At 43.0% G+C, this 26293-nt stretch overlaps 2 protein-coding genes across 6 annotated transcripts in view; one reads left to right on the forward strand and one right to left on the reverse strand.

The window, feature by feature from the left end:
- The window catches only part of cog5 (component of oligomeric golgi complex 5), an 89864-nt gene that overhangs the window by 15125 nt on the left and 48446 nt on the right, over window positions 1-26293 (forward strand). The window contains exon 7 of the mRNA XM_020491075.2: window positions 24679-24809. Within this exon, the coding sequence (XP_020346664.1) occupies window positions 24679-24809 (131 nt within the window). The remainder of the gene's footprint in view (window positions 1-24678; window positions 24810-26293) is intronic.
- LOC109896250 (G-protein coupled receptor 22) lies at window positions 135-10778 on the reverse strand. 5 transcript variants are annotated; one of them, XM_031831884.1, is made up of 6 exons: window positions 10449-10778; window positions 9235-9382; window positions 7773-8773; window positions 6822-6948; window positions 4805-4951; window positions 135-4551 (listed from the first exon to the last, which is right to left on the reverse strand). In XM_031831884.1, the coding sequence occupies exons 4-6, from the start codon at window positions 6942-6944 to the stop codon at window positions 3469-3471; spliced, it is 1353 nt and encodes a 450-aa protein (XP_031687744.1). In that variant the 5' UTR covers window positions 6945-6948; window positions 7773-8773; window positions 9235-9382; window positions 10449-10778; the 3' UTR covers window positions 135-3468. The 5 variants fall into 5 exon arrangements, with proteins under 5 accessions (XP_031687744.1, XP_031687742.1, XP_031687741.1 ...); XM_031831882.1 differs by having other exon boundaries at window positions 9235-9385; window positions 10449-10759; XM_031831881.1 differs by having other exon boundaries at window positions 9094-9385; window positions 10449-10759.

A 26293-nucleotide genomic window follows, 5' to 3' on the forward strand; every position in this document is an offset into this window, starting at 1 on the left:
GCCCCAGAGACCAGCTATAATGACACAATGGTCCTGACTGTCAGTCAGACAGAGGCTACTCACATGGGAGTGGAGGAAAGGAAGGAGGGATAACAGAGAAGAGAGGGAAGATTGAAGAAAGGGGGACAAGGATGGAAATGCAATTCATTGTGTTCAATTTATTGACAAAGTATAGTTGGCAGTTGGCTAAGCCATTGAGAGGCCCAGCACCACAAAACACCTCTCCTCATATGAGCTAGACCTTTTTTGGTCATACATAACAAATGCATAACAACCTTTTACATAACAACCCTGTCACACAGAACACTCCAGAACACTAGAAAACGCAGGGCCTCCGGGATCAAAAGCACTCCTCTTATCGGCCACGTGCGACCCTGGGCTGAGTGTTGTTAGAGGGAACAGAGGAGAGAGATACTGTATAGATGGAAAGGTAAGGAGAGAGAGTGAGAGATGGAAGAGAGAGAGGGGGCCTGGGGTGCAGTAAGTGAGCTAAGAGGGTGGGAAATGGTGTGGTCCAGAGGACCAGAGGCGGATATTTCAGTCAGATAGGCCTACTCTGAGTAGTTTTCCAGGTAGCGCCCGGGATGACATACAGGATTAAGATGATGTCACCAAACACCCTAGGAAGTATTCATGAGAGGTTGAACCAACTGTTCCAATCTTATCAGTAAATTCCATTTGGCTCCCCAGCTGGCAATGCTGATAGGTCTATATTTCCTGAAGAATGTTTGGTGGTTTTGACATCCTCTGTCTAGGCTCATTTTTCTTCATTTCATTCTAGAATAGAATTCTGCTCCACTCCGGTCTGATGACTCAGAGTTCTGTGAGACTGATCGCTTAGACAGGCGAGATTACTCTGCTACTTCAGAGAGGATAGCTGTTCAATGTATCCTCCTCGGCACTCTACTCATGTAGAGACCGATAGCCGAGGCCTATATAAAGAATAGGCTTGATGTTTTCGACCAATGAAATGTAGCCTGGAATCTAACTTTCGTGAACCTGTGCAGTGTGCACATCCTCTATGTAGGCATAGACAATCAGTCAAGTTGTGAAGATTGTGGTAAAGTGTTGGTTTGTCTATGCATTACTCATTTACTTCATGTAGACAAGTGGTTCTCGCGTTCATTTGGTAATGGCGCCTGAGGAGCGAGCCAACCTGTAATGAACAGTTAGATGGATCTTCAATCAACTTCGCCAACCTGTCTTTAGTGCTGCTTGCTGGCAAACAGCCAGCAAAGTGCCCCAGCTCTTAAAATGCTCATGGAGACAAAGTGATTTTTAGGAGACTCAGAGGGCCATTCGATGAGGGTTCTAAAACAGAAAGCTTGGCTGCATACCATACCCAAAGCATAGAGCCACTCTGACCTCTACAGAGTGGGGCGGTTGACGCCCAGCCAAACTGTTCCACAGAGTTTTTTTTGTAGTTTTTTTTACGCCGTTCTCTTCCTGACCTCACATGGTGCCTTGACTGATATGGCATATGACCACACCCCACACACTGTGTAGGTCAAAAAAAGAATTCCTCAAAGGAAATGTACCCTATTATCTCATCGGCCGAGAGATATGAGAGGGATGTACATTTTACACACACTTGCCCAATACAAACATTGCAAGGACATCTTGAATGGCAGTTTAGACAAAATGTTTTTAACCTTGAATGCATTACAGAATATGAGTCATTCTTTAAGTGTCCAGACATTTCTCCCCTCGCTCACATCCCCTCCCCTTCCTAGCATCTAGATGCCCTCTCTCAGCTGAACAGATTGCTAGGTACAGTGCATTGGTATTGTGTGTGTGTGTGTGTGCGTGCGTGCGTGCGTGACCGCATCTCTGACACAGAATAGAATAGGGTAAACCACCTTGACCTTCCCGTGTCATGATGGCGGCGGGGAGGGAGAGTGATTGTGATGCATCGCCTGCCACAGTCAGCCTTTATGATCTAGCTAGCAGTCCTAGCCTTGGTAATCACAAGGCATCAAGCGTGGGAGAGAGGGGAGAGAGGCAAGGGCAAGTGTTGTGGCGAGTGTCGTATCAACACCACATAGCCCGTGACTAGACCACTTCAGAATTCTCCCCCCACTTGCCCCAGCCTTGCTAAGCGCTATGGACTGCAGTAGGTCCGAGTCCTCAGTCACTCGCTCACTCTGTGTCCTCCAACTCCAACCAGAAAATACAGATTGATTTGCCAGTTGGCCTCAGTGTGATTATGAAAGGAAGCAGGCTTCAGTTTTGGCAGCCATGCTGTTCTCTTCACCCCGGCCTGTGGCTAGATAATAAGAGAAGTAGCATAACAGCTGTGTTACGGCCGGTAGAGCAGCTGGATGGTTAGGCTACAGGCGCTGATTATGTGTTGAAATCATAAGGTCATGTCTTAGTAATGCTGTGATTGTGATTCAGATTGCAGCCTCTCGCTTAGGTTGTAAAGTGCTGCTTGCCTCTGTTTCTATCCCTCCATCTTACACTAAATCACACATATAACAGGCACATGGAAAGAGACTCTCAGAGGACAGGAAAGGGGGAAGTGGAATTTCACCTGTAAATATTTGTGACGCTACACTGAGTTGATGTCATCTGTGCCTTAGTGGCCAAGTTTACAAAAGCATAGTGAAGTGGGGAATATGTGACAGAAGGCCCTTTAACCAGAATACCCAACAGAATGGCCTCTAAACTTTTTCCATGTTATTTATTATAAAAGGACAAATACTAAAGTCACCTATTTTAAATGTTATATCATATTTGTCTATGTTCTATCGATTCCAGGGGTCATTTGTTTTCATGTGTATCTGAGCTAAAAGGCCATTCAAGCAGGCAGAAATACAGTCTGACGCATTTTGCATCATTGTTCATAGCTCAGAGATGCACAATACAATATAACATTCAAAATGGGTGAATCTTTCCTTTGTGTTGTAAACATATATTTATTCTATACACTGTACATGACTATACACAATAATTATGTTACGGACTATAACAACACCATGCAGTAGGTACAGTACTTTGTTTAAATTGTCCTTGACACCGCATCAACCTCTTCCAATAAATAGTAATAAATGATCCCCTTTAGGGAAACTATACAGGTAAAACACTTCCATTTACATTACTGCTTTGGATAAGTGGTTTCTCTTTTTAAAATGAGTCGGTTCCTGATAATGTTTTGTCACCCTGTATGTGTCCGTTGCTTATTCCATTGTATTCTTATTTCACGTCCTCATAATCCACATTGTCTTATTCTGCATCTTCTGAACCGAAGCTTTTCTGTCTTGACCTTGGCTCAGACTCATGTCTACCAACTCCCTCTAGCCATGCAGATATTCAATGGCTTCTCAGAAATTCTCTTTATTCCACTTTCTCTGAAGATGGACATAGCTTATTCCAAGTTATCCCACTCTGCCACCTCTGTTGAGAGGTATGTCTTTCGACTTAACTGCCCCCAAGCCGCGCCAATCTTCACGATGCACTATAGCCTTATCATGGAAGACAGACGATGTTGTTTGATTCCAGGTCCTGGGAAGATAGACACTTCTGCCTGACCTCAGTCTCCTCGAAGGTGACTTTCTTGTTGTTCCTCTTGGGGTCGATCCAGGAGTTGTGAATGACCACGTTGTTGGGCATGGGCTCAGCCTCCACCACGGACACCACCCTCTTCATCTTGCTCTTCAACACCTTCTGGAACTTTTGCCTGGTGAAGGCGTAGAGCAGCGGGTGGAAGATGGTCGTCCCGTAGGCCATGACCAGGAAACCCAACCGCAACTTGACCATGAAGTCTGAGGGCCCTGCGCTGAGGATGACTGTGTTGAGGACTGTGATTGGCGTCCAGCAGAGCAGGAAGGTGGAGATGATGAGTAGGGACATCCTGAAGACTCGTTTCTGCCTCTCCCGCCGTTCCCGGTGGCGTTTAACGGCCCTGCGCAGAGCCATGAGAACGGAGACGGAGGTCCGCATGGACAGGACAGCAGGTGGGTTTCCGCCCCCTCTGACCGCCCCGCTGCCCTGGGACGCATCTGTAGATTCCACCTGCGTTGCGGTGGTCAAGGAGATGGTCTTCTTCTTGCGCTGCTTCTTCTTGGGCTGGTTGTGTTGGAAGCGCGTCCCGATGCGGATGTTCAGTGCCTGGAGTATCTTGTAGTAGGTCACCAGCATGACTACGGCTGTGAAGAAGAAGATGGGGATCTGAGCCAAGAGGTGGTAGTACAGCCCCAGCTCTGTGTAGTACTCATTAGTATGGACCACAGAGGCAACTGCAGTCTGGTTGACAAACTCGGAGCCAAAATCGCTGAAGAAGCCCACCTCCATGAAGGGGACCAGGAAACTGAAGAAGGACATAGCCCAAATGAAGCCCAGCAGAGCCACGGCGCGGCCCATGGTTAGCATGCGGTTGGCTGGACGCACTGAGATGTCGTAGCGGTCGACAGTGATGGCTAGCACGTTCGAGGCAGTGGCTACGCTAGCGAAGGAGACACAGGCCTCGTGGAAGCAGCAGACCAGTGCTGTATCAGCCTCTAGGGGGAGGAGTATTACCACGGCAGTCAGAGGGATGCAAGACACACACACCTGGAACCAGAGAGATAAATACGGATAAAGATTATTATTAGTTAAATTTGTCTCCTTCTACAGATTCCTGAAGAATCTTGAAATTTGTCACAGACCAATTTCACTGCAATCATCTCATTTTAGACACTCACTGGAATTTTCCCCACACATTGATCTAAGGTCAGTTTTGTGTTCTCCCTCCCAATGGTTAAAGTTTGTATTTTCACTGATCCGAGGCCCGTGCCTAATGGAAACATCAAATACTGACACTCACTAGTACGTCTAGGACGTGGAGATTCATGGTGACGATGTTGGACACGGAGGTGATGAGGTTCTGCTTCATGCAGTAGAGGACCAGCACTGTCAGGTTACTGCTTAGGCCCAGCACGATCTCCAGCAGCAGGAACCCTGTCAGCGACACCTGGAGGATAATAGTATCATTATCGTAAAACTAAATGCTATCACAATAATAGTATTGTAATATCTGCTTGTATCATGATAACCAATTTCATTGTGATAACTGCTTTCATTGCGATATACAGTTTAAGTCGGAAGTTTACACACACAAGTTGGAGTCATTGAAACTCGTTTTTCAACCACTCCACAAATATCTTGTTAACAAACTATAGTTTTGGCAAGTCTGTTAGGACATCTACTTTGAATGACAAAAGTCATTTTTCCAACAATTGTTTACAGACCGATTATTTCACTTATAATTTCAGTGTGTCAGGGGTTTACATACGCTAAGTTGACTGTGCCTTTAAACAACATGGAAAATTCCAGAAAATGATGTAATGGCTTTAGAAGCTTCTGATAGGCTTATTGACATCATTTGAGTAAATTGGAGGTGTACCTGTGGATTTATTTCAAGGCTTACCTTCAAACTCAGTGCCTCTTTGCTTGACATCATGGGAAAATCAAAAGAAATCAGCCAAGACTTCAGAAAAACAATTGTAGACCTCCACTAGTCTGGTTCATCCTTGGGAGCAATTTCCAAATGCCTGAAGGTATCACGTTCATCTGTACAAACAATATTACGCAAGTATAAACACCATGGGACCAAGCAGCCGTCATACCGCTCAAGATGGAGACGCGTACTGTCTCTTAGAGATTAACGTACTTTGTTGCGAAAAGTGCAACTCAATCCCAGAACAACAGCAAAGGACCTTGTGAAGATGCTGGAGGAAACAGGTACAAAAGTATCTATAGCCACAGTAAAACAAGTCCTATATCGACATATCCTGAAAGGCTGCTCAGCAAGGAAGAAGCCACTGCTCCAAAACCGCCATAAAAAAAGCCAGACTACGGTTTGCAACTGCACATGGTGACAAAGATGGTACTTTTTGGAGAAATGTCCTCTGATGAAACAAAAATAGAACTGTTTGGCCATAATGACCATTGTTATGTTTGGAGGAAGAAGGGGGAAGCTTGCAAGCTGAAGAACACCATCCGAACCGTGAAGCACGGGGGTGGCAGCATCATGTTGTGGGGGTGCTTTGCTGCAAGAGGGACTGGAACACTTCACAAAATAGATGGCATCATGATGAAAGAGAATTATGTGGATATATTGAAGCAACATCTCAAGACATCAGTCAGGAAGTTAAAGCTTGGTCTCAAATGGGTCTTCCAAATGGACTATGACCCCAAGCATACTTCCAAAGTTGTGGCACAATGGCTTAAGGACAACAAAGCCAAGGCATTGGAGAGGCCATCACAAAGCCCTGACCTCAATCCCATAGATAATTTTTTGGCAGAACTGAAAAAGTGTGTGCAAGCAAGGAGGCCTACAAACCTGACTCGGTTACACCAGCTCTGTCAGGAGGAATGGGTCAAAATTCACCCAACTTATTGTGGGAAGCTTGTGGAAGTCTACCTGAAACGTTTGACCCAAGTTAAACAATATAAAGGCAATGCTATCAAATACTAATTGAATGTATGTAAACTTCTGACCCACTGGGAATGTGATGAAATAAATAAAAGCTGAAATAAATAATTCTCTCTACTATTATTCGGACATTTCACATTCTTAAAATATAGTGGTGATCCTAACTGACCTAAGAGGGAATTTTTACTAGGATTAAATGTCAGGAATTGTGAAACTGAGATTAAATGTATTTGGCTAAGGTGTATGTAAACTTCCGACTTCAACTGTAGGCTTTAATCGTGAAATCTGCTTTAATCGTGAAATCTGCTTTTATCGTGAAAATAGATTTTCTGTGATCACTGCTTTAATCACGGTAACTGACGTGGAACTAAGTTTTAAAGAAAGTAGATGTGATGTGAGCGTGTACCTGGAAGCTGACGGGGTAGGGGGCGGCAGACTGGGTCATATCAAGGTCAGAGGGTTCCGAGGTGTCGAGGACAGTAACGTTGCTCATGGCGGCTTCTGAGTTCAGCACAGGAGGGGTATGCATTATCCTAGAGAGACGTGGTGACACAGAGAGAGGAGGGAAAGGAGAGGGATCAGAACCGGGACTGATTGCATTAACATATATATGGGGGGGGGGGGGGGTAAAGGTGTTGTGTTTCACCACAAAAGTGTATAGCATACATGACTCTTGACTTCCTTTCATCTATGTCTTATGTGTCTCATTGTCATCTCCTGTATCTTCAGGAAGTTGAAACTAGGTTATATGGGAGCATACAACAGTGAAGAATAGGCTATTTCTATTCTTTTTAAATGTCAATCTGTCTGTCTGTTTTTGTGTCTGGGACTTCGTCTGAGTGTATTTTTACCTGTGAAATGTGGCCGACGTGTGAACCTTTTCGAGTGTGGAAGTTTCAATCACAAACTCGTTTTGTGATGTCATCTTGATGGAATCTTTCAAAAGGTGTCAATTATAAGTCAAAGAGCCAACTTCCGCAGCTTTCCGTTGTGCTTTAAAAAAAATGTTTTTCTGCTGTGCATGATAAGTTTTTCTCTTTGTGGAAAGAGTGAAACATGAGTACTCTGCCTTTATTCCTTCATTGCTGACACCTTTATCAAGTGTTAAATTCTTTGCTGACTGGAACTAATAGTGATGTCAGTGTTTTGTTGTTACATTAGGTTTAGAGTTGTGTTTTGTGGCTACTTTGATCAAATGTGTCCATGTCCTTAGGTATTTCAGTAATTAATGTCCTTGCTTTGCTTTTATTTCTAGATATAACCGTTTCCTGTGTGATCTGTCCAGAGAAGGACTGTCCAAAAAGACTGTCCTTTTGTGGCTCCGTAAGCAATCATATTACAGACGCACTGTACTCACCCCTCCCTCGTGTGCCGTCTCCCCTTCAAAAGTCCATGAACCAGCCAGAGCCGACTTGCTGAGGCCTCAATAGGAAATCATAAGCTCCAACCATAGTTCTGTAGTAGTAGTAATCATAATACTTATGTAGTAGCAGCAGGAATCTCCACTTGGCACACGTTTAATCCTAATGGTGCAGCCCTTTGTCAAAATAACGGGGAGATGATGGTGCCGATGAGTGCAGTTGGAGCAAGCTGAAACTGTGCTTCTTGAATCCTTCCTTTTCTATTTCAAATTCAGCTCCACCATGAGAGAAAAAGCAGTCCACCTTCAAAACATTTCTCGGTTTTGTTTTACCCCAGAGGCTGCAAACAACAGTGATGGATCACAGAGGACTAGTCTGTGCTCTCGTACATCCAATAAAAACACTGTATTCCGGTTAGGGAGAAGCACTGAGGATTCATTAAACGCAGAAACACATTCACCGGTCGTCCGCAGTGGGTAGGGAGAGGATGTGCATTGTAGCGTCCATCCACGTGTTTTACTAAATGAATGGTTTCTTTTAGGCAGCTGCTCGTTGTTCTTTGTTATTTGATCTGTAGTCCTCCTTGGATCTTAACAGAGCCAGAGCAGTGCCTGGCTGATACTCAACTGTCCTCCCCTTTTCCTTCTGTACGTATCCCCCCCCCCCGACACCCTTCAGAAACACCCCTCCATCACCTTCCAGAGAGCGGAGCAAAGGTCAATGGCCTTTTCCTTCTCCTCACACCTTGTAATTCCACTGGAGTGAGGCAGGATCACCTCAGTGCTGTGGCACCTTGTACAAATTCAGACCAGGCTGGGAGGAAGGTCATTAGCTACTTTGGAGAGGGAGGAGAATATATTAGAACACTGGGCCGCCACCTATGTGGCATTTGGTGCGTTCTCTCTCTCTCTCTTTCTAACATAGAGTCAGAGAGGGGGACAAATCAGTGGACGACATCATCATCCTTCTGTTTATTTTTCCTCCCTCAATCGTCGTCCTGGAGAACAAAAAGAAAAGATGGAGAGAGGAAGAGACGTAAATGATAGGAGGACAATGAATGAGAAGAAAGTGTGTCATGACATATCAGACCCAAATGATCATTATCCAGACAGTCTGTTGAGCTGTATCAGTAACTGTACGTTAAGTTAACCCAGTGATAGATCTGCCTGTCTGTTATAGTGTGTTTTGTTAATAACCTCTAATTTGGGTTTTTATTGAATTAATGATCCTCCCCCAAGAAAAGGGGATGAAGAGGGATGAAGAGACATAAAGAGAGAGGTGTTCTATCTCTTGTTTGATTCATAGTGGATGTCTTACTTATTATACCGTTGGCTATTCAAGGCCATCTGCTGTTCTTGATACTGAAGTCTCTGTCATGCGTTTGTTTGACAAATGAGCCCTCAGTCTTTGAACTGGTCCTTTGTGCAGGCTCCCTCCCTCCTCTGTCATCTCACTCACTTGCTCCCTCTTGCTCGCTCTCCCTCTTGCTCTCCCTCTTGCTCTCTCTCTCGCTCTCTCTCTGTCTTCATCTCTCTGTCTTCATCTCTTGCTGTGGCTGTTTGGCTGTGTGTGAACAGAAGCTCGAGAGGGCCAGAGAGTGGTAGTGCTACTGGGAGAAGAGAGAAACTCATATGACAGAGAGTATGATCCGTATGACATAGAACATGACAGTGTATGATCCATATGACACAGAGCATATAACACTGCATGATCCGTATGACATGGAACATGACAGTGTATGATCGTCATGACACGGAACATGACAGTTTGGGATCCGTATGACACGGAACATGACAGTTTGGGATCCGTATGACACGGAACACGACAGTTTGGGATCCGTATGACACGGAACACGACAGTTTGGGATCCGTATGACACGGAACACGACCGTGTGGGATCCGTATGACACCGAGCACGTGGTTTGGTTTCTGTCATTTCACACCGTGGCACTGCACACGGAGGTTAAGCCCCTGGCTTTCAGTTCTTCACTTGCACGCATGACAGCTCACAGAGCACTCTGAGAAGGTGTATTTGGTGTGTGTGTCTACGTGTGTGTGTCTCTCTACGTGTGGGAGATGAGTGGAAGGCTCAGGCTGTTATGAGAGCGGTGTGTTTGCACCGCGCTAAGAGCAAGGCTTCAGAGACGCCGCGCTCATAAGTGATGCTTAACATTAGCAGCAGAGCGTTGAGTAAGTGGGCAGGCAGGAGAGGGAGCGGAAATATAATCCCTTTGGGTGAGACTGTGCTCTGTTGGTCAAGTTATCTCTCTACTGTGCGACTGTAGGCTGGCGGAGCAGACAGGCAGAGACTGTGCTAGAGCGCTATGGGTTCTGTACATGCAGTGAGCGCACACGGCTGGTGGTTCTTTGTCTGTTGGTTCAATGCAAGTGAGAAGTCTGCAGGCTTTTTGCTCCAGTTGTTCTTTTGAACTCTGCCGATTAGTGTGCACATACTGTACAGTATGGTGGCGTTTTGACAGCCGTTCCTCACGGTTCAGCAGAGGTAGAAAATGAGAGTGGTTTTGTCAAGAAATTAAGTCATTACTGTTGTCATTTTGAGGTAGTTTTTGAACGCATCTGAAATGCATTTATTTGCGTCAGTGTACAGACTGACATTCGATATCAAGCGCGCTATTGTAACAGAGAATGGAGGAATCAGTGATAGATGTTTACCTTGTCCTCTGAGGTAGTCGTGTGTCCGTGCTCTACCTCAAAGCACTGTCAGCATAGATAGCCAGGTGGAACACTCTCTCCCAGGTAGAGTGACGGAGGAAGAGATAGAGAGAGGAAAGGACCAGAAGCTGCTGAGTCGGTCTCTGGCTGTGTGTGACGGGCAAGATGGTGTAGTTAAGTCCTCAGGGTCTGTTTCCCGGGACTGGTCTCAATGAGATGTGTGTAAGGATCCAGGCTGGAGTAGAGAGACCACTGTTCTGCTCTCTGGCTGTGCTGCGCTCTCTCGCCTCTTTCCCTCTCCCACTCTCACTCGCTCCGTCTCTGAGCACTAATAGCCCTTCCTACTCACCTCGCCCACCCTCCCTCCCTCTTCTCTGGCTGCATGGCTCTAACACGTTCTATTTCTCTCTGTATCCACCTTTCTCTCTCAACATTCTCTCTATCAACCCCTCTCTTTTAGAGGTCGACCGATTTAAGATTTTCCGACACCGATACCAATTATTGGAGGACCAAAAAAAGCCAATACCAATTAATCGGCAGATTTTTATATATATATATATATATATATATATATATATATATATATATATATATATATATATATATATATTTGTAATAATGCCAATTACAACAATACTGAATGAACAATGAACACTTTTATTTTAACTTAATATAATACATCAATGAAATCAAATTCGTCTCAAATAAATAATGAAACATGTTCAATTTGGTTTAAATAATGCAAAAACAAACTGTTGGAGAAGAAAGTAAAAGTGCAATATGTGCCATGTAAGTAAGCTAACGTTTCAGTTCCTTGCTCAGAACATGATAACATTTGAAAGCTGGTGGTTCCTTTTAACATGAGTCTTCAATATTTCCAGGTAAGAAGTTTTAGGATGTAGTTATTATAGGACTATTTCTCTCTATACCATTTGTATTTCATATACCTTTGACTATTGGATGTTCTAATAGATACTTTAGTATTGCAAGCCTAATCTCGAGTGGAGAGTTGATAGGTTTGAAGTCATAAACAGCGCAATGCTTGAAGCATTGCGAAGAGCTGCTGGCAAACGCAGTAAAGTGCTGTTTGAATGAATGCTTACGAGCCTGCTGCTGCCTACCACCGCTCAGTCAGACTGCTCTATCAAATCATAGACTTAATTATAATAACACACAGAAATACTAGCCTTGGGTCATTAATATGGTCAAATCCGGAAACTATCATTTCGAAAACAAAACGTTTATTCTTTCAGTCATTTTTTTTTTCTGAATTCCTGGTGATTTTGCTGTGTGTATGTATGTATATATATATATTTATTTATTTATTTATTTTTCTCCCCCAAAAAAATCACTCGCGGGTCGGTTTTGGTAGGCCTGTAGCCCACTGCTCTAGTGTGTCTGTAGCCTAAGTGGCACTAGCTCTACAGATCGACATGACACCATCAAGATGCAGCTTTCAAGCCTGTGTTCAGTAATGGCGATTTCCTCCACATAAGTTCTGGAACACAGTCATTAGGATTCACATTCCACAGATTGGTTAGATTTCAGTACTGAAATTGGGATGTCAATGTCAGACAGAGGATAATGATGTTATATTTTGCCAGGAAATGGCAAAATGAAAGAGGAGCTGTCTCTCTCAACTCCGAGGCATCAGAGCACATATGGTTTTCTTCGGAGGGTGTTTTCCGCTGGTGCCAGTGTCACTGCATTGATGGAAGACATCTCGGAATTGTGCCAAAGGTCGATTTTAAAATTCAAAATTCTCTCTGTCGCCCTCTCACTCACACACACTCTCCCTTTTTGTGTCTTTCTCCCTCTCTTTGTCACCATGCCAGTCTGTGTGTTTGCACTCTCTTGAAGACCGGGCTCGCCAACTGTGCCAATGGTAATGGTAGGTGAACCCTTGGGGATTTTGGCCAATCGTCAGGTATTATACACCTGTCTGATAGGACAGACATAATTGCCCTCAATCCATTAGTCACACTAGCCTGGTTGCCAGATTTGCTTGTTTTATCTTACTCTTTTGTTGATTTTAATGACACTTTGAATGACAAAGGAGTTTGCTCATTTATGAAGAATATCTGGCAACATGACCAGGTTAGATTAGATGCAGCCTGTAGGGAATATACAGTGCATTCACAAAGTATTCAGACCCCTTGACTTTTTCCACATTTTGCCACGTTACAGCCTTATTCCAAAAAGTATTAAATAATAAACTGAGCAATCGGGGCAGAAGAGCCTTGGTCAGGGAGGTGACCAAGAACCTGATGGTGACTCTGACAGAGCTCCAGAGTTCTTCTGTGGAGATGGTTGTCCTTCTAGAGGGTTCTCCCATCTCTGCAGCACTCCTCCAATCAGGCCTTTATGGTAGAGTGGCCAGAGGGATGCCACAAGGCATATGACAGAGTTTGCCAAAAGGCTTCCAAAAGGACTCTCAGACCATGAGAAACAAGATTCTCTGGTCTGATGAAACCAAGATTAAACTCTTTGGCCTGAATGCCAAGCATCACATCTAGGGCTGTGGTGGTCATGAAATTTAGTCAGCCGGTGATTGTCAAGCAAATAACTGTCATGGTAATTGACTGTTAATTAACAAACACATCCTGTCTTGCACGCATAGCCTACAAGCCACTGATGCAGACCTTTGGAACATCTACATTTTAAAAAGTCTAATAAATCAATTTAGTATAGTTTACACCATCACAATAAATCCATGATTTATTTTAGACAGGTCTAAAGAAACATTATATGAAGAAAATGTGGTCTATTTCAGAAGAACAGAATAGCATACTCTGAGTTGTCCTTATGTTAAGCCCCGATCTGGCTATGCCATCTGGCTGTGGGCTACACTAGTTCATTTTGCATTTGGCATTATTTTATAGTATGAAGAATATAATTGAACATAGCTGAATAAAATAGGAAGGATATTTTCTCAAAGATTTGAGTGTGCACATACGGCTATTCTGTGTTGAGCAGTTAACAAAAAAGCTATTCCTAAATTCTTAATTTAGAGTTATTAAAGTAACTTTAGTTGTTCTAAAAAAACGTTGGGATATATGTTTGGATTTTTAATACATTGTAAGGCTGCTTGATGTGACTCTAATGATGATTTGAAAAAAGTTGCATGAAAGGTATGAGCTCTGCTTTGTTTTTTTTGCGCAGGCTGTACACACTGCATTAGTTTCTCATTCGCAATTTGACAAGCACTTGATAATGCTTGCAATTTCCCCGCGGCATCCCTTTGTGTGGCCGTAATGCCCCCCTGAAAAACCATGCCTCTTGCGGCCAGTGACCGTTGTGCCCTTGGGCTGAATATTATCATTACTATTCTACTCTCCCGGCTGCATGCCCCAAAGCACCACTGTCATGATGTTGGCCTGTAGGGGGAGATTTATGACCCCCATAAATACCTTTCCCCTTTTCTCTCTCTACTTTATGGAGTTGACTCTTGTAAAGCCTTTTGTAACATAGAGAGTCTGGTAACATCGAAAGGTGGGAAACGGAACCATATTTTGGTAATCCACCAGTTGAACATATGCATTGGTACTTAATGAATATGATCTCAGATCAGTTGTTGTCTGAGACATTACAGTTTGTCATCCTGTCATTAGTAGTATCTTGGAAAGTCGACTCATTCTAGTTATCAGATTCACATGGAATTGTTGTGCAATTTAAATGTTTAAATATGAAACTGTGAAGATTCAATGTAATTTTAGCTTCTTAAATGAGAGAACGGTTTGTCATAGAGAAACTCTACTCACTCAGAGGCCCCGCCCAAGGGAACAGACTTTGGTTGTAAACTATGAAACACGCCCTTCTTTCACCACTATATAAACCCGTTGATGAAAATTCAACTTTCTGTTCCAAGGACGTGCAGACTTGCGGTCCCCACATTGAAAGGACAAGATCACCTACAGAGCTAAGCCAACCTCAGCGTGGGCTCTGGTTGAACGACAGGAACCTAGCACTGAATCGCAACCAAATTAGCATTGAATCGCAACGTGAAGGTGACAACCTACATGCCGGCAGGATGAATTTCGACGATACCAGCCAGAATATAGCATAAGCATAAAAGTATGGCAACTTGGTATGAACTTCACTAAAAAAGTGATACCCTCTCCACCCGCTAAACGTGGGCTAGGAGAGGACGGACAGAGTATCCATTCTACCACGTTCCAGTTCACCACTAGACATTCTTCAGAGGACCAGAGATCCATGCTGGACCACCCCGCCTTCTATCTACGACCAATCTACTGAAGCGCAGCTCAGAGTAAATATTTATTGCATTTTCCTTTTTTAAATGGGCGGTTATTTAGAATGCATAAGATACTGTATTTACGATAGCATAGCTGCCTACGGCCCGATAGAGAGACAAAATCTTTTTGTTCCTCAGTCTTCCCGCTCTTTCATTCAAAACCCATCCCCCTTTCTTTGTGTAACCAGCCGTCAAATCAAATCAAATGTATTTGTCACATACACATGGTTAGCAGATGTTAATGCGAGTGTAGCGAAATGCTTGTGCTTCTAGTTCCGACAATGCAGTAATAACCAATGAGTAATCTAACCTAACAATTCCAAAACTACTACCTTATACACACAAGTGTAAAGGGATAAAGAATATGTACATAAAGATATGAATGAGTGATGGTACAGAACGGCATAGGCAAGATGCAGTAGATGGTATCGAGTACAGTATATGCATATCCATATGAAATGGATAATGTAGGGTATGTAAACAAAGTGGCATAGTTTAAAGTGGCTAGTGATACACGTATTACATAAAGATGCAGTAGATGATAGAGTACAGTATATCCATATCCATGAGATGGATAATGTAGGGTATGTAAACATTATATTAAGTAGCATCTGTTCCGTCCGCTAGGGACGTTTTCCTTTGACATTTTATAATCAATGTATGATCCATTCTGTGTAGATGTAATTCTGTGTGATTATTTAGTAAATAAGTAATTAAACCAAATTTTGTATTGCTGATTCAACTTGTTAGCCAGGGTTCGTGAACCAAGAATTTACAACTTTCAGATGAGACTAAATAAAGTGACGATTAAAAATTGACTGCTATTGAGGTAAAAGATTACCAGGTCTTTGAGTTTATTTGGAAGATAACAGCTCTATAAACATTATTTTGTGGTGCCCCGACTTTCTAGTTAATTACATTTACCTGATTAGCTTAATCAGGTAATATTAATTACAGAGAAATTATTTTATAGAATAGCATGTCATAACACTTAATCCGGCATAGCCAAAGACACGACACCTCTCACTGAAATGGCTCTCCATCATGTGATCTGGTCTTTCTTACAGGCTACAAGTGAAGACCGACACATCGGGGACGCATCTGCACGCGCCTTATCCAATTCCGAGGCGCATATTGAAGATATTGGAAGAACTGTCCACATTTTACTTTTCATCAGCCAACAAGATGTGTTTGCCTAACGAACAGCAAAAGCTCTAGCCTTTATCTATCTACTATCCCCATAGTATAAAAGTCAACCTATTATATTCGTTGCTTTATCTTGGCCAGGTCGCAATTGTAAATGAGAACTTGTTCTCAACTTGCCTACCTGGTTAAATAAAGGTAAATAAATAAATATTCTGTGCGAGAAGGAAATATTCCAAACATAGTCTGGGACAGTTCTGGGATGGGATAGATCCTAAATTAATACAACCACTAGCAACATGAGCTCATGGGCTCTCATGAAGTGTTTGATTAGATTTCTGATTACATTTGCGCATTAATGTCAGAGTGATTAGAGGGACAATATAGTGTTGAGTACCAGGCAATTAGCAAGTTTTGTAGGTTACTAATGACCATCAGCAGCATCAGAGCTTGATAGAAGCCTAATTACAGTGACTAAACGGTCATGTGGAATTTGACTGCCATCATGACTCGTGACTGCTGGTCTGGCGGTAATACGGTCACAGTAACAGCCGATGTCACATCTGGAAGAAACCTGCCGTCATCCCTACGGTGAAGCGTGGTGACAGCAGCAGCATGCTGTGGGGATGTTTTTCAGCGGCAGGGACTAGGAGACTAGTCAGGATCGAGGGAAAGATGAACAGAGCAAAGTACAGAGAGATCCTTGATGAAAACCTGCTCCAGAGCGCTCAGGACCTCCTGTTCACCTTTCAACAAGAAAACGACCCTAAGCACACAGCCAGGACAACACAAGAGTGGCTTCGGGACAAGTCTCAATGTCCTTGAGTGGCCCAGCTAGAGCCCGGACTTGAACCTGATCTAACATCAGAGACCTGAAAATAGCTGTGCAGCGACGCTCCCCATCCAACCTGATAGAGCTTGAGAGGATCTGCAGAGAAGAATGGGAGAAACGCCCCAAATACAGGTGTGCCAACCTTGTAGCATCATACCCAAGAAGACTCGAGGCTTTAATCGCTGCCAATGGTGCTTCAACAAAGTAGAGTAAAGGGTCGGAATACTTGTGATATTTGCGTTTTAAAAATATATATATATTAATTAGCAAACATTTCTAAAAAAAAACTGTTTTTGCTTTGTCATTGTGTTTATATTAAATTGTCAATCAATTTTAGAATAACAAAATGTGGAAAAAGTTCACGGGTTGAATGATTTCCGAATGCACTGTAAATACAGAGCTATGGCACTTCTCAATAGGCATATTTTGTTGCTATGCTGTGCTTTAGAGGAGTCATAGTCATTCCTGTAGAACTGGTAAACTGTACAATGCAAACACACATGCTAGAGCTGCACGATATGCGCAAAAAATCTAATTGCAAATAGTTTTTTTGCCAAATATTGTGTTTGCAATGTTTGCATTTTTTTAAAGAAAAACACTTTTTTTGGTTCATTAAAGTAACATAAAATTGATCAGAAATACAGTATAGACAATGTTAATGTTGTAAATGACTATTGTTGCTGGAAACGGCTGATTTTTTATGGAATATCTACATAGGCGTACAGATGCCCATTATAAGCAAACATCACTCCTGTGTTCCAATGGCACGTTGTGTTATCTAATCCAAGTTTATCATTTTAAAAGGCTCAATGATCATTGGAACACAGGAGTGACATTAACAGTGTCTACACTATATTTCTGATCTATTTTATTTTATTTTAATGGACCAAAAAAAATATATTTTCTGAAAGAAAAAAAAAAGAAGACATTTCTAAGTGTATATTAAGAAACAAAGGGAAAAGCAGCATCGTTCCTGTTTGGTACAATCTGTTGACTGCATTTGTCCTAACAGAGCAGCATGCAAACTGACAAACGGAGTAAACTATAAAAGTGGACGTTACATGAGTGACGTTTCAAAATATACATGCATCATGGATCTCTTGCGATCTTTATGTGAATTCAATTAATTGTGCAGCCCTAACACACACACACACGCGCACACACACAAATCATTTTCTACTTCTCTGCTTGGAGGAGAGAATGCCCATAAATGTTTGATGCTGGTATTAATATTGCAATCCCATATCCAACCCTGTCCCCTGATGCCCCTACAGGTTGCTGTTTGCTTGGGTTTCTCTACCTTTTCCCCATTTCGTGTGTGTGTGAAGAGCGTGTGTGCGTCGGAAAGGGAGAGGGAAGAGAGAGCGAGTGGGAAGAGTGAGAGGGAAGAGAGAGCGAGTGGGATGAAAGAGTCGCCGTGCCAGAGCCTGTCACTGCTGACGAGTCCACTGTGCACTCGCTGTGGGTGTCTGCCCAGCTCCAGCCATATTGACTATCTGTGTTGTGGCTGTAGATCAGTGCCCCATGGCAAGAGCTAATGGGGCAGAAACAGCCTGTCAGGGCTGATTGTGTAGTCTGCAACTGGAGGAGAAAGAGAGAGCGAGGGAGGGATGAGGTGACTGAGCAGACAGTGGCTGGAACCTGATCAAACTCCTGTAACTGACACAAGATTTCAGACAGTCAGGGATTTTTCTGCATAGAAAAGACTTGGGCGGGAACAAACGGTAAAACAATTATCAGAATCAAAATGCTTTCAGTGTAAACTTCAACAACTAAAAGCAGATAAAATGTACGTAGAAAAGATAATTGACCTATATATCTTTTTTTAATTATAAAATCTTTGAGAACTAACAATCACCAAAATACAAGCTAGGCTAGGCAGTCTGGGATAATTTAAAATTCCAAAAACAATTTATTCAGCAGTATTGATTTTGTTATTATGTTTGAGAAAAATAACATATTAGCCATGACAAAATACATAGTATTGTAGGAAATTTGTTTTAAAATGGCAACATTTTCTCTCAGCTCCATGGCAGAATATATTTATCTCAGGGCCATGACAAAATGTGTAGAATTGCAGGAAATTTGCTCTGAAACTGCAGAAATGTCTCTCAGCTCAAATTTGTGGAATTGCAGGAAATTGGCTTAAAAACCACCCCATTGCCACCTGCTACGCCTTCCTTTTTGACAGACACACACACACACACACACACACACCAGCGTTACTCCATTCTGAATCATTAAACCTCACTGAGGTCACATCACGGATAACAACACGGATGACCTTCTGGGCTCTCTGTGATTACATCATTTACTGACCCTCTTTGATGACCTCACCCAGTCTGCCTGTTTAGTAATGACAGACAGGATAGCAGAGTGTTCTTAGATTATGTCACTATGTGTTAATCACAGTACCTCATGTCCCTTTGACCTCTTGAGTGTATTTTCTCTTCTCCTTTTCATCCCTCTCTTCTCCCCCTCACTCATAGCCCTATACTGAGAGAGATGATTTTAGTGTATTCTGCGTGCGGTCAGTGGTCATCTGAGTTCAGGGGTCATCCTGTAGCAGGCTGAGTGCAACCCAGGCTGGCTATGTCTCCGTACGTGCATATATTTGGCCAAGGTGAACACAGTTCACATTTCTTCACTGAAAGACCTATGAAACATAGCTGTTTATTTCCCTCTTAATAAAACATGGGGACAGTGTGATAAACTGGCTGATGAGATTTGATGATAATTCCAGAGCCATCATTGGTGTAAACACCATCTAGTCTCTAGGGAGGAAGGTTAGCCCTGTCTCCCCCACACAGTGTTCTCTCCTGGGGTTGTATTTTGTGCACTAGGCCCCTCTGTGGACCATGGAGTTGGAGCTCGTCTCTTCCTGTTGTTCACTGTCCCACTGGGAGGGTGTGCAAGCCACCCCTCTCTCACACACACACACACACACACACACACACACACACACACACACACACACACACACACACACACACACACACACACACACACACACACACACACACACACACACACACACACACACACACACACACACACTCACTCCTTGTTGCTGTGGAGGGAGCATGTGCTTATGTGTTGCTGTCTGAGAGGCGTTGGGAAGGCCTGGGAAAGGACTGAGTGCCAATAAACACTAAGGGTGACCTTCAAGCAGCGCGGAGGTTACACGCGCACACACACACTACACACACACACACACAAACAAACACGTGCTCTGCTTGGCAAATAAACATTTTAACATCTCTCGAGCTTATCTGATTCCTCTTTGTTTATTTCACATCTCGGCTTTGGCAGCAAATTCACAGGTTTATGTTAGCAGTTACACACAAACAAGTGTGGAAACGGGGTCCTATGTCGTCCCTGGTGTCCAGATATGACTACAGAGCTATTTTAGCCCTCCACTCTGAAACTGGTTCTCAGAAACCTGGGTTAAAAAAAATCAACATTAGGAGAGAGGCTGACTCCTACTGTACCCAGTCCCTGTCTAGTCTCTCTCCGCTAATCCTCGTGTCCCCTTGTGTGTGTGGATTTGTGGCGGCTCCCGGCCCAATGACTTACAAACACATTCTCTATCCTCTCGTCCATCTGACAGACAGACAATAGAAGGGAAGCTCGGTGTATGGAACCAATGAGAACTCATGGTACAGTTGTTACAGTCTGTCCAATCACAGGCTGAGACAACAATGATAATACGTCTCTGGTCCCTGAACAGTGCACTAGTTTTAACCCCGTCTCTGGGTTACATAAGGAAAAATGTTTGTTTTTTTATTCAATAGGGCTCCTGTCTGAGTGAGGTATGTCATTGTCACAATAATGACTCTGACTGCGCCAGGGTTCGAGCGATTCTCTTCAGCTTTATGTACACACTAAAAACTGTGTGCTGTGATTGTCTTTACCAGCCATCCACACTAACATTTTACTGGATGCTTTATCGTAACATTGACTCTCTAAATGGCTTTCACACCTGTAGTACTTTAGTAGTAGCTTATACATTCACTTTCACACTATGGTGTCCTAGATGGTTGCATTTACTCTGGAAATGTGGACCGTTCAAATGTAATTTCACGCAATCTCTGCAGAATTCGCCGCCGTTGCGATGGATGTTACTTGCAGGCTTTCTCCTTTCCCCTTTGAAAGTGAAACGCGGATTCACCATTGCTCTTGCTGTATTCTGTTCCTGTGAATACCTTTTAAGAGGTTCACATATTGATGGAGCCAGAGAGCTGAGGCACATATGGCAGAAGGGAATTTAGAAAGCTTATTTGGAAGGCTATCCCAAGAAATTGCCCCCCCCCCCCTCTCTCTCGCTTTCTCTCGTTCTCATCTCTCCTTTCTAATTTTAAGATGGAGGCTTGGCTCTCTGGACAATAACAATCTCTCTCTATTTGTTGCCTCCTCCTCCTTATCAGCTGTGAAGTGAATTGCATGTTTTGTGAAGTAATTTCAGCATCCTCTCCCGTCCTAGAGAGCTTCCAGTCGGCCATATTGAGTCATGGCTAATGTTTCTTATCAGAAGTCCCTTTCTTCCCTTGTACCTTGTATTGACTAAATTGTGTTTCCAAGGTCACAGTTGGAGTTGTTTTCAGTGTAATGCCTTCCGTTTCCCAGGCTGTGGTTTAGACGGGTCTTCTCAGTGCAGATAAATATGGCCGACGATGAGGCAGGCTGATTGATGTTGAATCAGTAACCGATTCCCAGTGCAATGGCACAACACAGACCGAGGGCCCAGTGTAGAGGCACCACAAGACGCCACCAACATGCACATCATGGTGCCAGCAGTGCCAAAGAGGACCTTGCTAGCCGTCACTACCTGGCCAGTGGCCAAGCTAGAAAGGATTGAAGTACAGCGTTTTCTAACCAGCATTTCTCAACAACAAATTATAATTCTTAACCATACCCTTAGCCCCTCGGAAGGGTATTGTTATCTGAGTGGCTGCCTGGGCCGACCCTAGCACTTTGGGGGCCCTAGGTGATATTTGGTTGTGAGGTGGGGGGGTTGGCGTACAAAAATGTTTTGCCAGTGAGGTTCCCCCCCACCCTTCCTTTCCTGTGACGGTCCTCATGAGAGCCATTTTCATCATAGCGCTTGGTGGTTTTTGCAACTGCACTTGAAGAAACTTTCAAAGTTCTTTACATTTTCCGGATTGACTGACCTTCATGTCTTATAGTAATGATGGACTGTCGTCTCTCTTTGCTTATTTGAGCTGTTGAGAGAATGCCAAGAGTGTGCAAAGCTGTCATCAAGGCAAAGGGTGGCTACTTTGAAGAACCTCAAATATAAAATATATTTGGATTTGTTTAACACTTTTTTTGGTTACTACATGATTCCATATGTGTTATTTCATAGTTTTGATGTCTTCACTATTATTATACAATGTAGAACATAGGAAAAATAATGAAAACCATTGAATGAGTAGGTGTGTCCAAACGTTTTACTGGTACTATACATACATACATACATACATACATACATACATACATACATACATACATACATACATACATACATACATACATACATACATACATACATACAGTGGGGCAAAAAAGTATTTAGTCAGCCACCAATTGTGCAAGTTCTCCCACTTAAAAAGATGAGAGGCCTGTAATATTCATCATAGGTACACTTCTACTATGACAGACAAAATGAGAAAAAAAATCCAGAAAATCACATTGTAGGATTTTTAAAGAATTTATTTGTAAATTATGGTGGAAAATAAGTATGTACTATACATACATACATACATACATACATACATACATACATCTTTAAAAAAATATATTTTCCTTTATTATTTTCTATCCCTACTTCCCCTAATTGGAGTAAACTAATGGACAACAACACTTAGGCTTCTACTTCCAGATTATACATACTATATACATTTTACAAACACAGTATATTTTACAATAGTTATATTTAGTTTGTTTTTGGTCCTGTCCTCCTACCCTTAACCTCTCCCCTCTATTTCTCTAGTCCGTCTAGTCCGTTTTATTTCATTTGCCATATTATTATTTTTTGTGATGTTTCACAAAAGTTCTGAACCTATATACATTTTACAGACAGATATTTATCTTGTTATCTTGTTGTTAATCCCACCCTTCAGCTCCATTCAACCCCTCCCATCTATCTCTCAACACCATCCATATTGGATTTCTATTTGCCATATCTTTTTCAACTGTGCTGTGATGTTTCACAAAAGTTCTGAAACTTTCTATTCTCATAGTTTCTACAGATTGTGAAATGTTTTATTATATTATTGATCAATTGACTAAGACTTTTCAAATCACCCAGTAGTGCTATCTACAGAGGTAGCTCTAGGTAAATGTTGCAATTCTTCAGTCATTCCTGGACCTGTGACCAGTAACAAGCTGCATATGGACAGTACCAAACTAAATGAGTCCTTTGGGAAGCTTGTCTACCCAGCTAATTGAGTGGCTGACATAACAATGAGAGAAATCGCTGATACACAACCAAATTTCGAAATTGCACTTTGTGTATTCTATTATTCTAATGCTCAACAGTAATTTGAAACCTTGACTTAGCCACCCCCCCAAAAATATACTAATGCCCAGGGCCGTCCCTGGGGGCTGCCCCACACACACTCCATGCCTGACACACACACACACACGCACACACACACACACACACACACGCACACGCGCACACACACACACACACACACACACACACACACACACACACACACACAGGGAAGAGCATACTAGGGATGTGAATTTTAGTTGTCTGTGAGTGGATTGTCTTTGGATTAGATATTCTGCTGTCCAATCGCTTCTCCCTGGCCAGTCTGCTGACTGACTTCTCTCACTGGGGAGCACAGCGCTCTGCGCAGAGCAGAGAGTCTAGACAAAGACATTAAAGCTATTTCAGATTATTTATCTGCCTGCCTGCTCTCTCCTTTGGATTGCACTGAAATGGTAGCTTCGCTTTCCCTACCTGTGTCGCTGGTTCACATTTATTTTTGTGACAGGGTTTTTAAAGATTCAACTATGTATTGTTTTTAACACAATAGGTTGTAGAGGGGACTGAAGGTGTGTGTGTGGGTGTGTGTGGGTGTGTGTGTGAGTGAGTCATGGGAAGGTCTTAATGAATGTTAGCAAGGGGTTAATTGGATCAACCCATCTGCATAGAACATCTGGCTGACACACACACACACACACACACACACACACACACGCAGTTTAAAAGTCAACATATACTGCTACCTTTCCTATTGACTGCAGTTCCACCTGTTTTCTATGTCTACAGCTGTGTGCTTGTCACGTTTTCCCTTTGACCTTCACTCTCCAATACTGTAGGAGGCTGTATTTTAGTAGGCTGTATTTTAGTAGGCTGTATTGTTCGGAGTCTGTATTGTGGGAGGCTGTATTGTAGGAGGCTGTATTTTAGTAGGCTGTATTGTTCGGAGTCTGTATTGTGGGAGGCTGTATTGTAGGAGGCTGTATTTTAGTAGGCTGTATTGTTCGGAGTCTGTATTGTGGGAGGCTGTATTGTAGGAGGCTGTATTTTAGTAGGCTGTATTGTTCGGAGTCTGTCTTGTGGGAGGCTGTATTGTAGGAGGCTGTATTTTAGTAGGCTGTATTGTTCGGAGTCTGTCTTGTGGGAGGCTGTATTGTAGGAGGCTGTATTGTAGGAGGCTGTATTTTAGTAGGCTGTATTGTTCGGAGTCTGTATTGTGGGAGGCTGTATTGTAGGAGGCTGTATTTTAGTAGGCTGTATTGTTCGGAGTCTGTATTGTGGGAGGCTGGTTTTCTATTGAAATGAAAATAAATCGCACTGAATGCCAAATGTTATATTGTCAAATGTTGGAGGGTGTTTTTCTAGATCTCAGAAAAATATCTGAAGGTGTACATATGCAAACACACACACACACACACACACACACACACACACACACACACACACACACACACACACACACACACACACACACCCTCTAACACCCTCTTCTCCCTCTCTCCAGACTATCTGTCCCAGGGGGTGGATCTGTCTGGTATAGACGTGATAGAGAATGACCTGCTGCTGATCAGCAGAGCCAGACTGGAGGTGGAGAACCAGGCCAAGAGACTGCTGGAGCAGGGCATGGAGATACAGGTAGGACACACACACAGTCTACAAAGAAAATGTGGAAAAGTTTGTTCCTAGTTATCACTCGTACACATTTCCTGAAAGGTCACTCACATATTGTTTTTGCAATTTGGCCAAAACGAGAATTCACTGTAGGCTCAAACAAGCAGGCCAGAGATGGGTTTCAGTTAGGTAATATATGACCCGGTGGGGCCCAGCTGACGCTGAGTTCCGGCGCCGACGCCCACTGAGATGGCTTTGCCTTCAGCACACCTCACTGTGAGGACCAGATGGTCATCACTGATCTGTCTCTACCTCTCTCTCTCTCTTCTCCTCTCTCTCGCTTCTCCTCTCTCTCAACCTCTCTTCCCTCTCTCTCTCTCTTCTCCTCTCTCTTCTCCTCTCTCCCAATCTCTCTTCCCTCTCTCTACCCCTCTTCCCACTCTCTCTCTACCTCTCTCTACCCCTTCTCTCTCTCTACCTCTCTATGTATCTGTACTTCTCTCATTCCGTTGGTCAGTGTACAGTTTCAGATTTAAAATCTACTTTTAGATTCACTGAACGGATACGGGAGAGAATGCTTTTTTAAATAGAGTCGAATCAATATGAACCTTCTATTGAAAATGTTTACTGGAAATGTTAGGAGTTCTCCAAGGTTAAGTGTATAATTTGTCAGCCCCATACCCCAGCGAGCAGGTTGGCTACAGTACTATTAATAAGAAACTCAGATTATATTAGACAGGAAGCCTTGAGTTGGAGGACAGGGCCCCCCCCCCCCTGTACGGCTATCGGGGAAACACGCCCTGCAGTCGGTCAAGGCTCTGAATGTAATACATCTCTGATACTGACCCTCACAGCACCGCTCGGCAGCTAAAATAACACTGTCCTCGCCTGGTCCGACCTCGATTGGCCTCAGCCCTGTATTTCTATCATACCTGAAACACTGTTTCTCTGCATTAATGCCAAAAATAGTCAATCCACCCTCAACGCTATAACTCACTAGAGATTGTTTCATTATGAAGTGTACTATCTATAGCTGTATACTGTTTTTTTGCTGCGATTTAGGTGCTATTTCTAAAAAATCAGAGCCTAACAATGAAGAAAAAAAAGTAGTTTGTTTGAGGATAAATTCAGACGGTATTGTTGAGCGGGTTTTGCTCAGCGGGTTTTGTCTGGCTAATACCCTACACAAATGTGCTGTAATATTCAAGGTAAATTCATTTGGGCCTAAATCAAATGAAATCCAACTTGAGAGACTCCCCTGGTCTCCTGAAGTCCTCCTATTTTGTGTGCAAATGTTTTCACCGCGGCCTGTAGGTCCATACTATTACTGAGTTGCCAACTCAGACAGTCTTTCCTGAGACATTGTGTTTTACATGTCCATTGCGCTTCACACAATTTAAACACATTTTGAGGCATGCCAAGATATTCCAGAGATTGGGGACTGTTGATATTGTAACCACACAACTCAAACACCAGTTTCACCAGTATGAACGAAAATCACTAACCAC

Source organism: Oncorhynchus kisutch, linkage group LG9 (assembly GCF_002021735.2).
Source record: "Oncorhynchus kisutch isolate 150728-3 linkage group LG9, Okis_V2, whole genome shotgun sequence".
Lineage (NCBI taxonomy): Eukaryota > Metazoa > Chordata > Actinopteri > Salmoniformes > Salmonidae > Oncorhynchus > Oncorhynchus kisutch.

Excerpts from the sequence above, each read along its gene's own strand:
- LOC109896250 (XM_031831884.1), bottom strand. The coding sequence starts at position 6,944 with ATGCATACCCCTCCTGTGCTGAACTCAGAAGCCGCCATGAGCAACGTT. Across the intron at positions 4,952-6,821 it reads CCTACCCCGTCAGCTTCCAG|GTGTCGCTGACAGGGTTCCT; the intron begins GTACACGCTCAC and ends ATTATCCTCCAG. Across the intron at positions 4,552-4,804 it reads TCCACGTCCTAGACGTACTA|GTGTGTGTGTCTTGCATCCC; the intron begins GTGAGTGTCAGT and ends CTCTGGTTCCAG.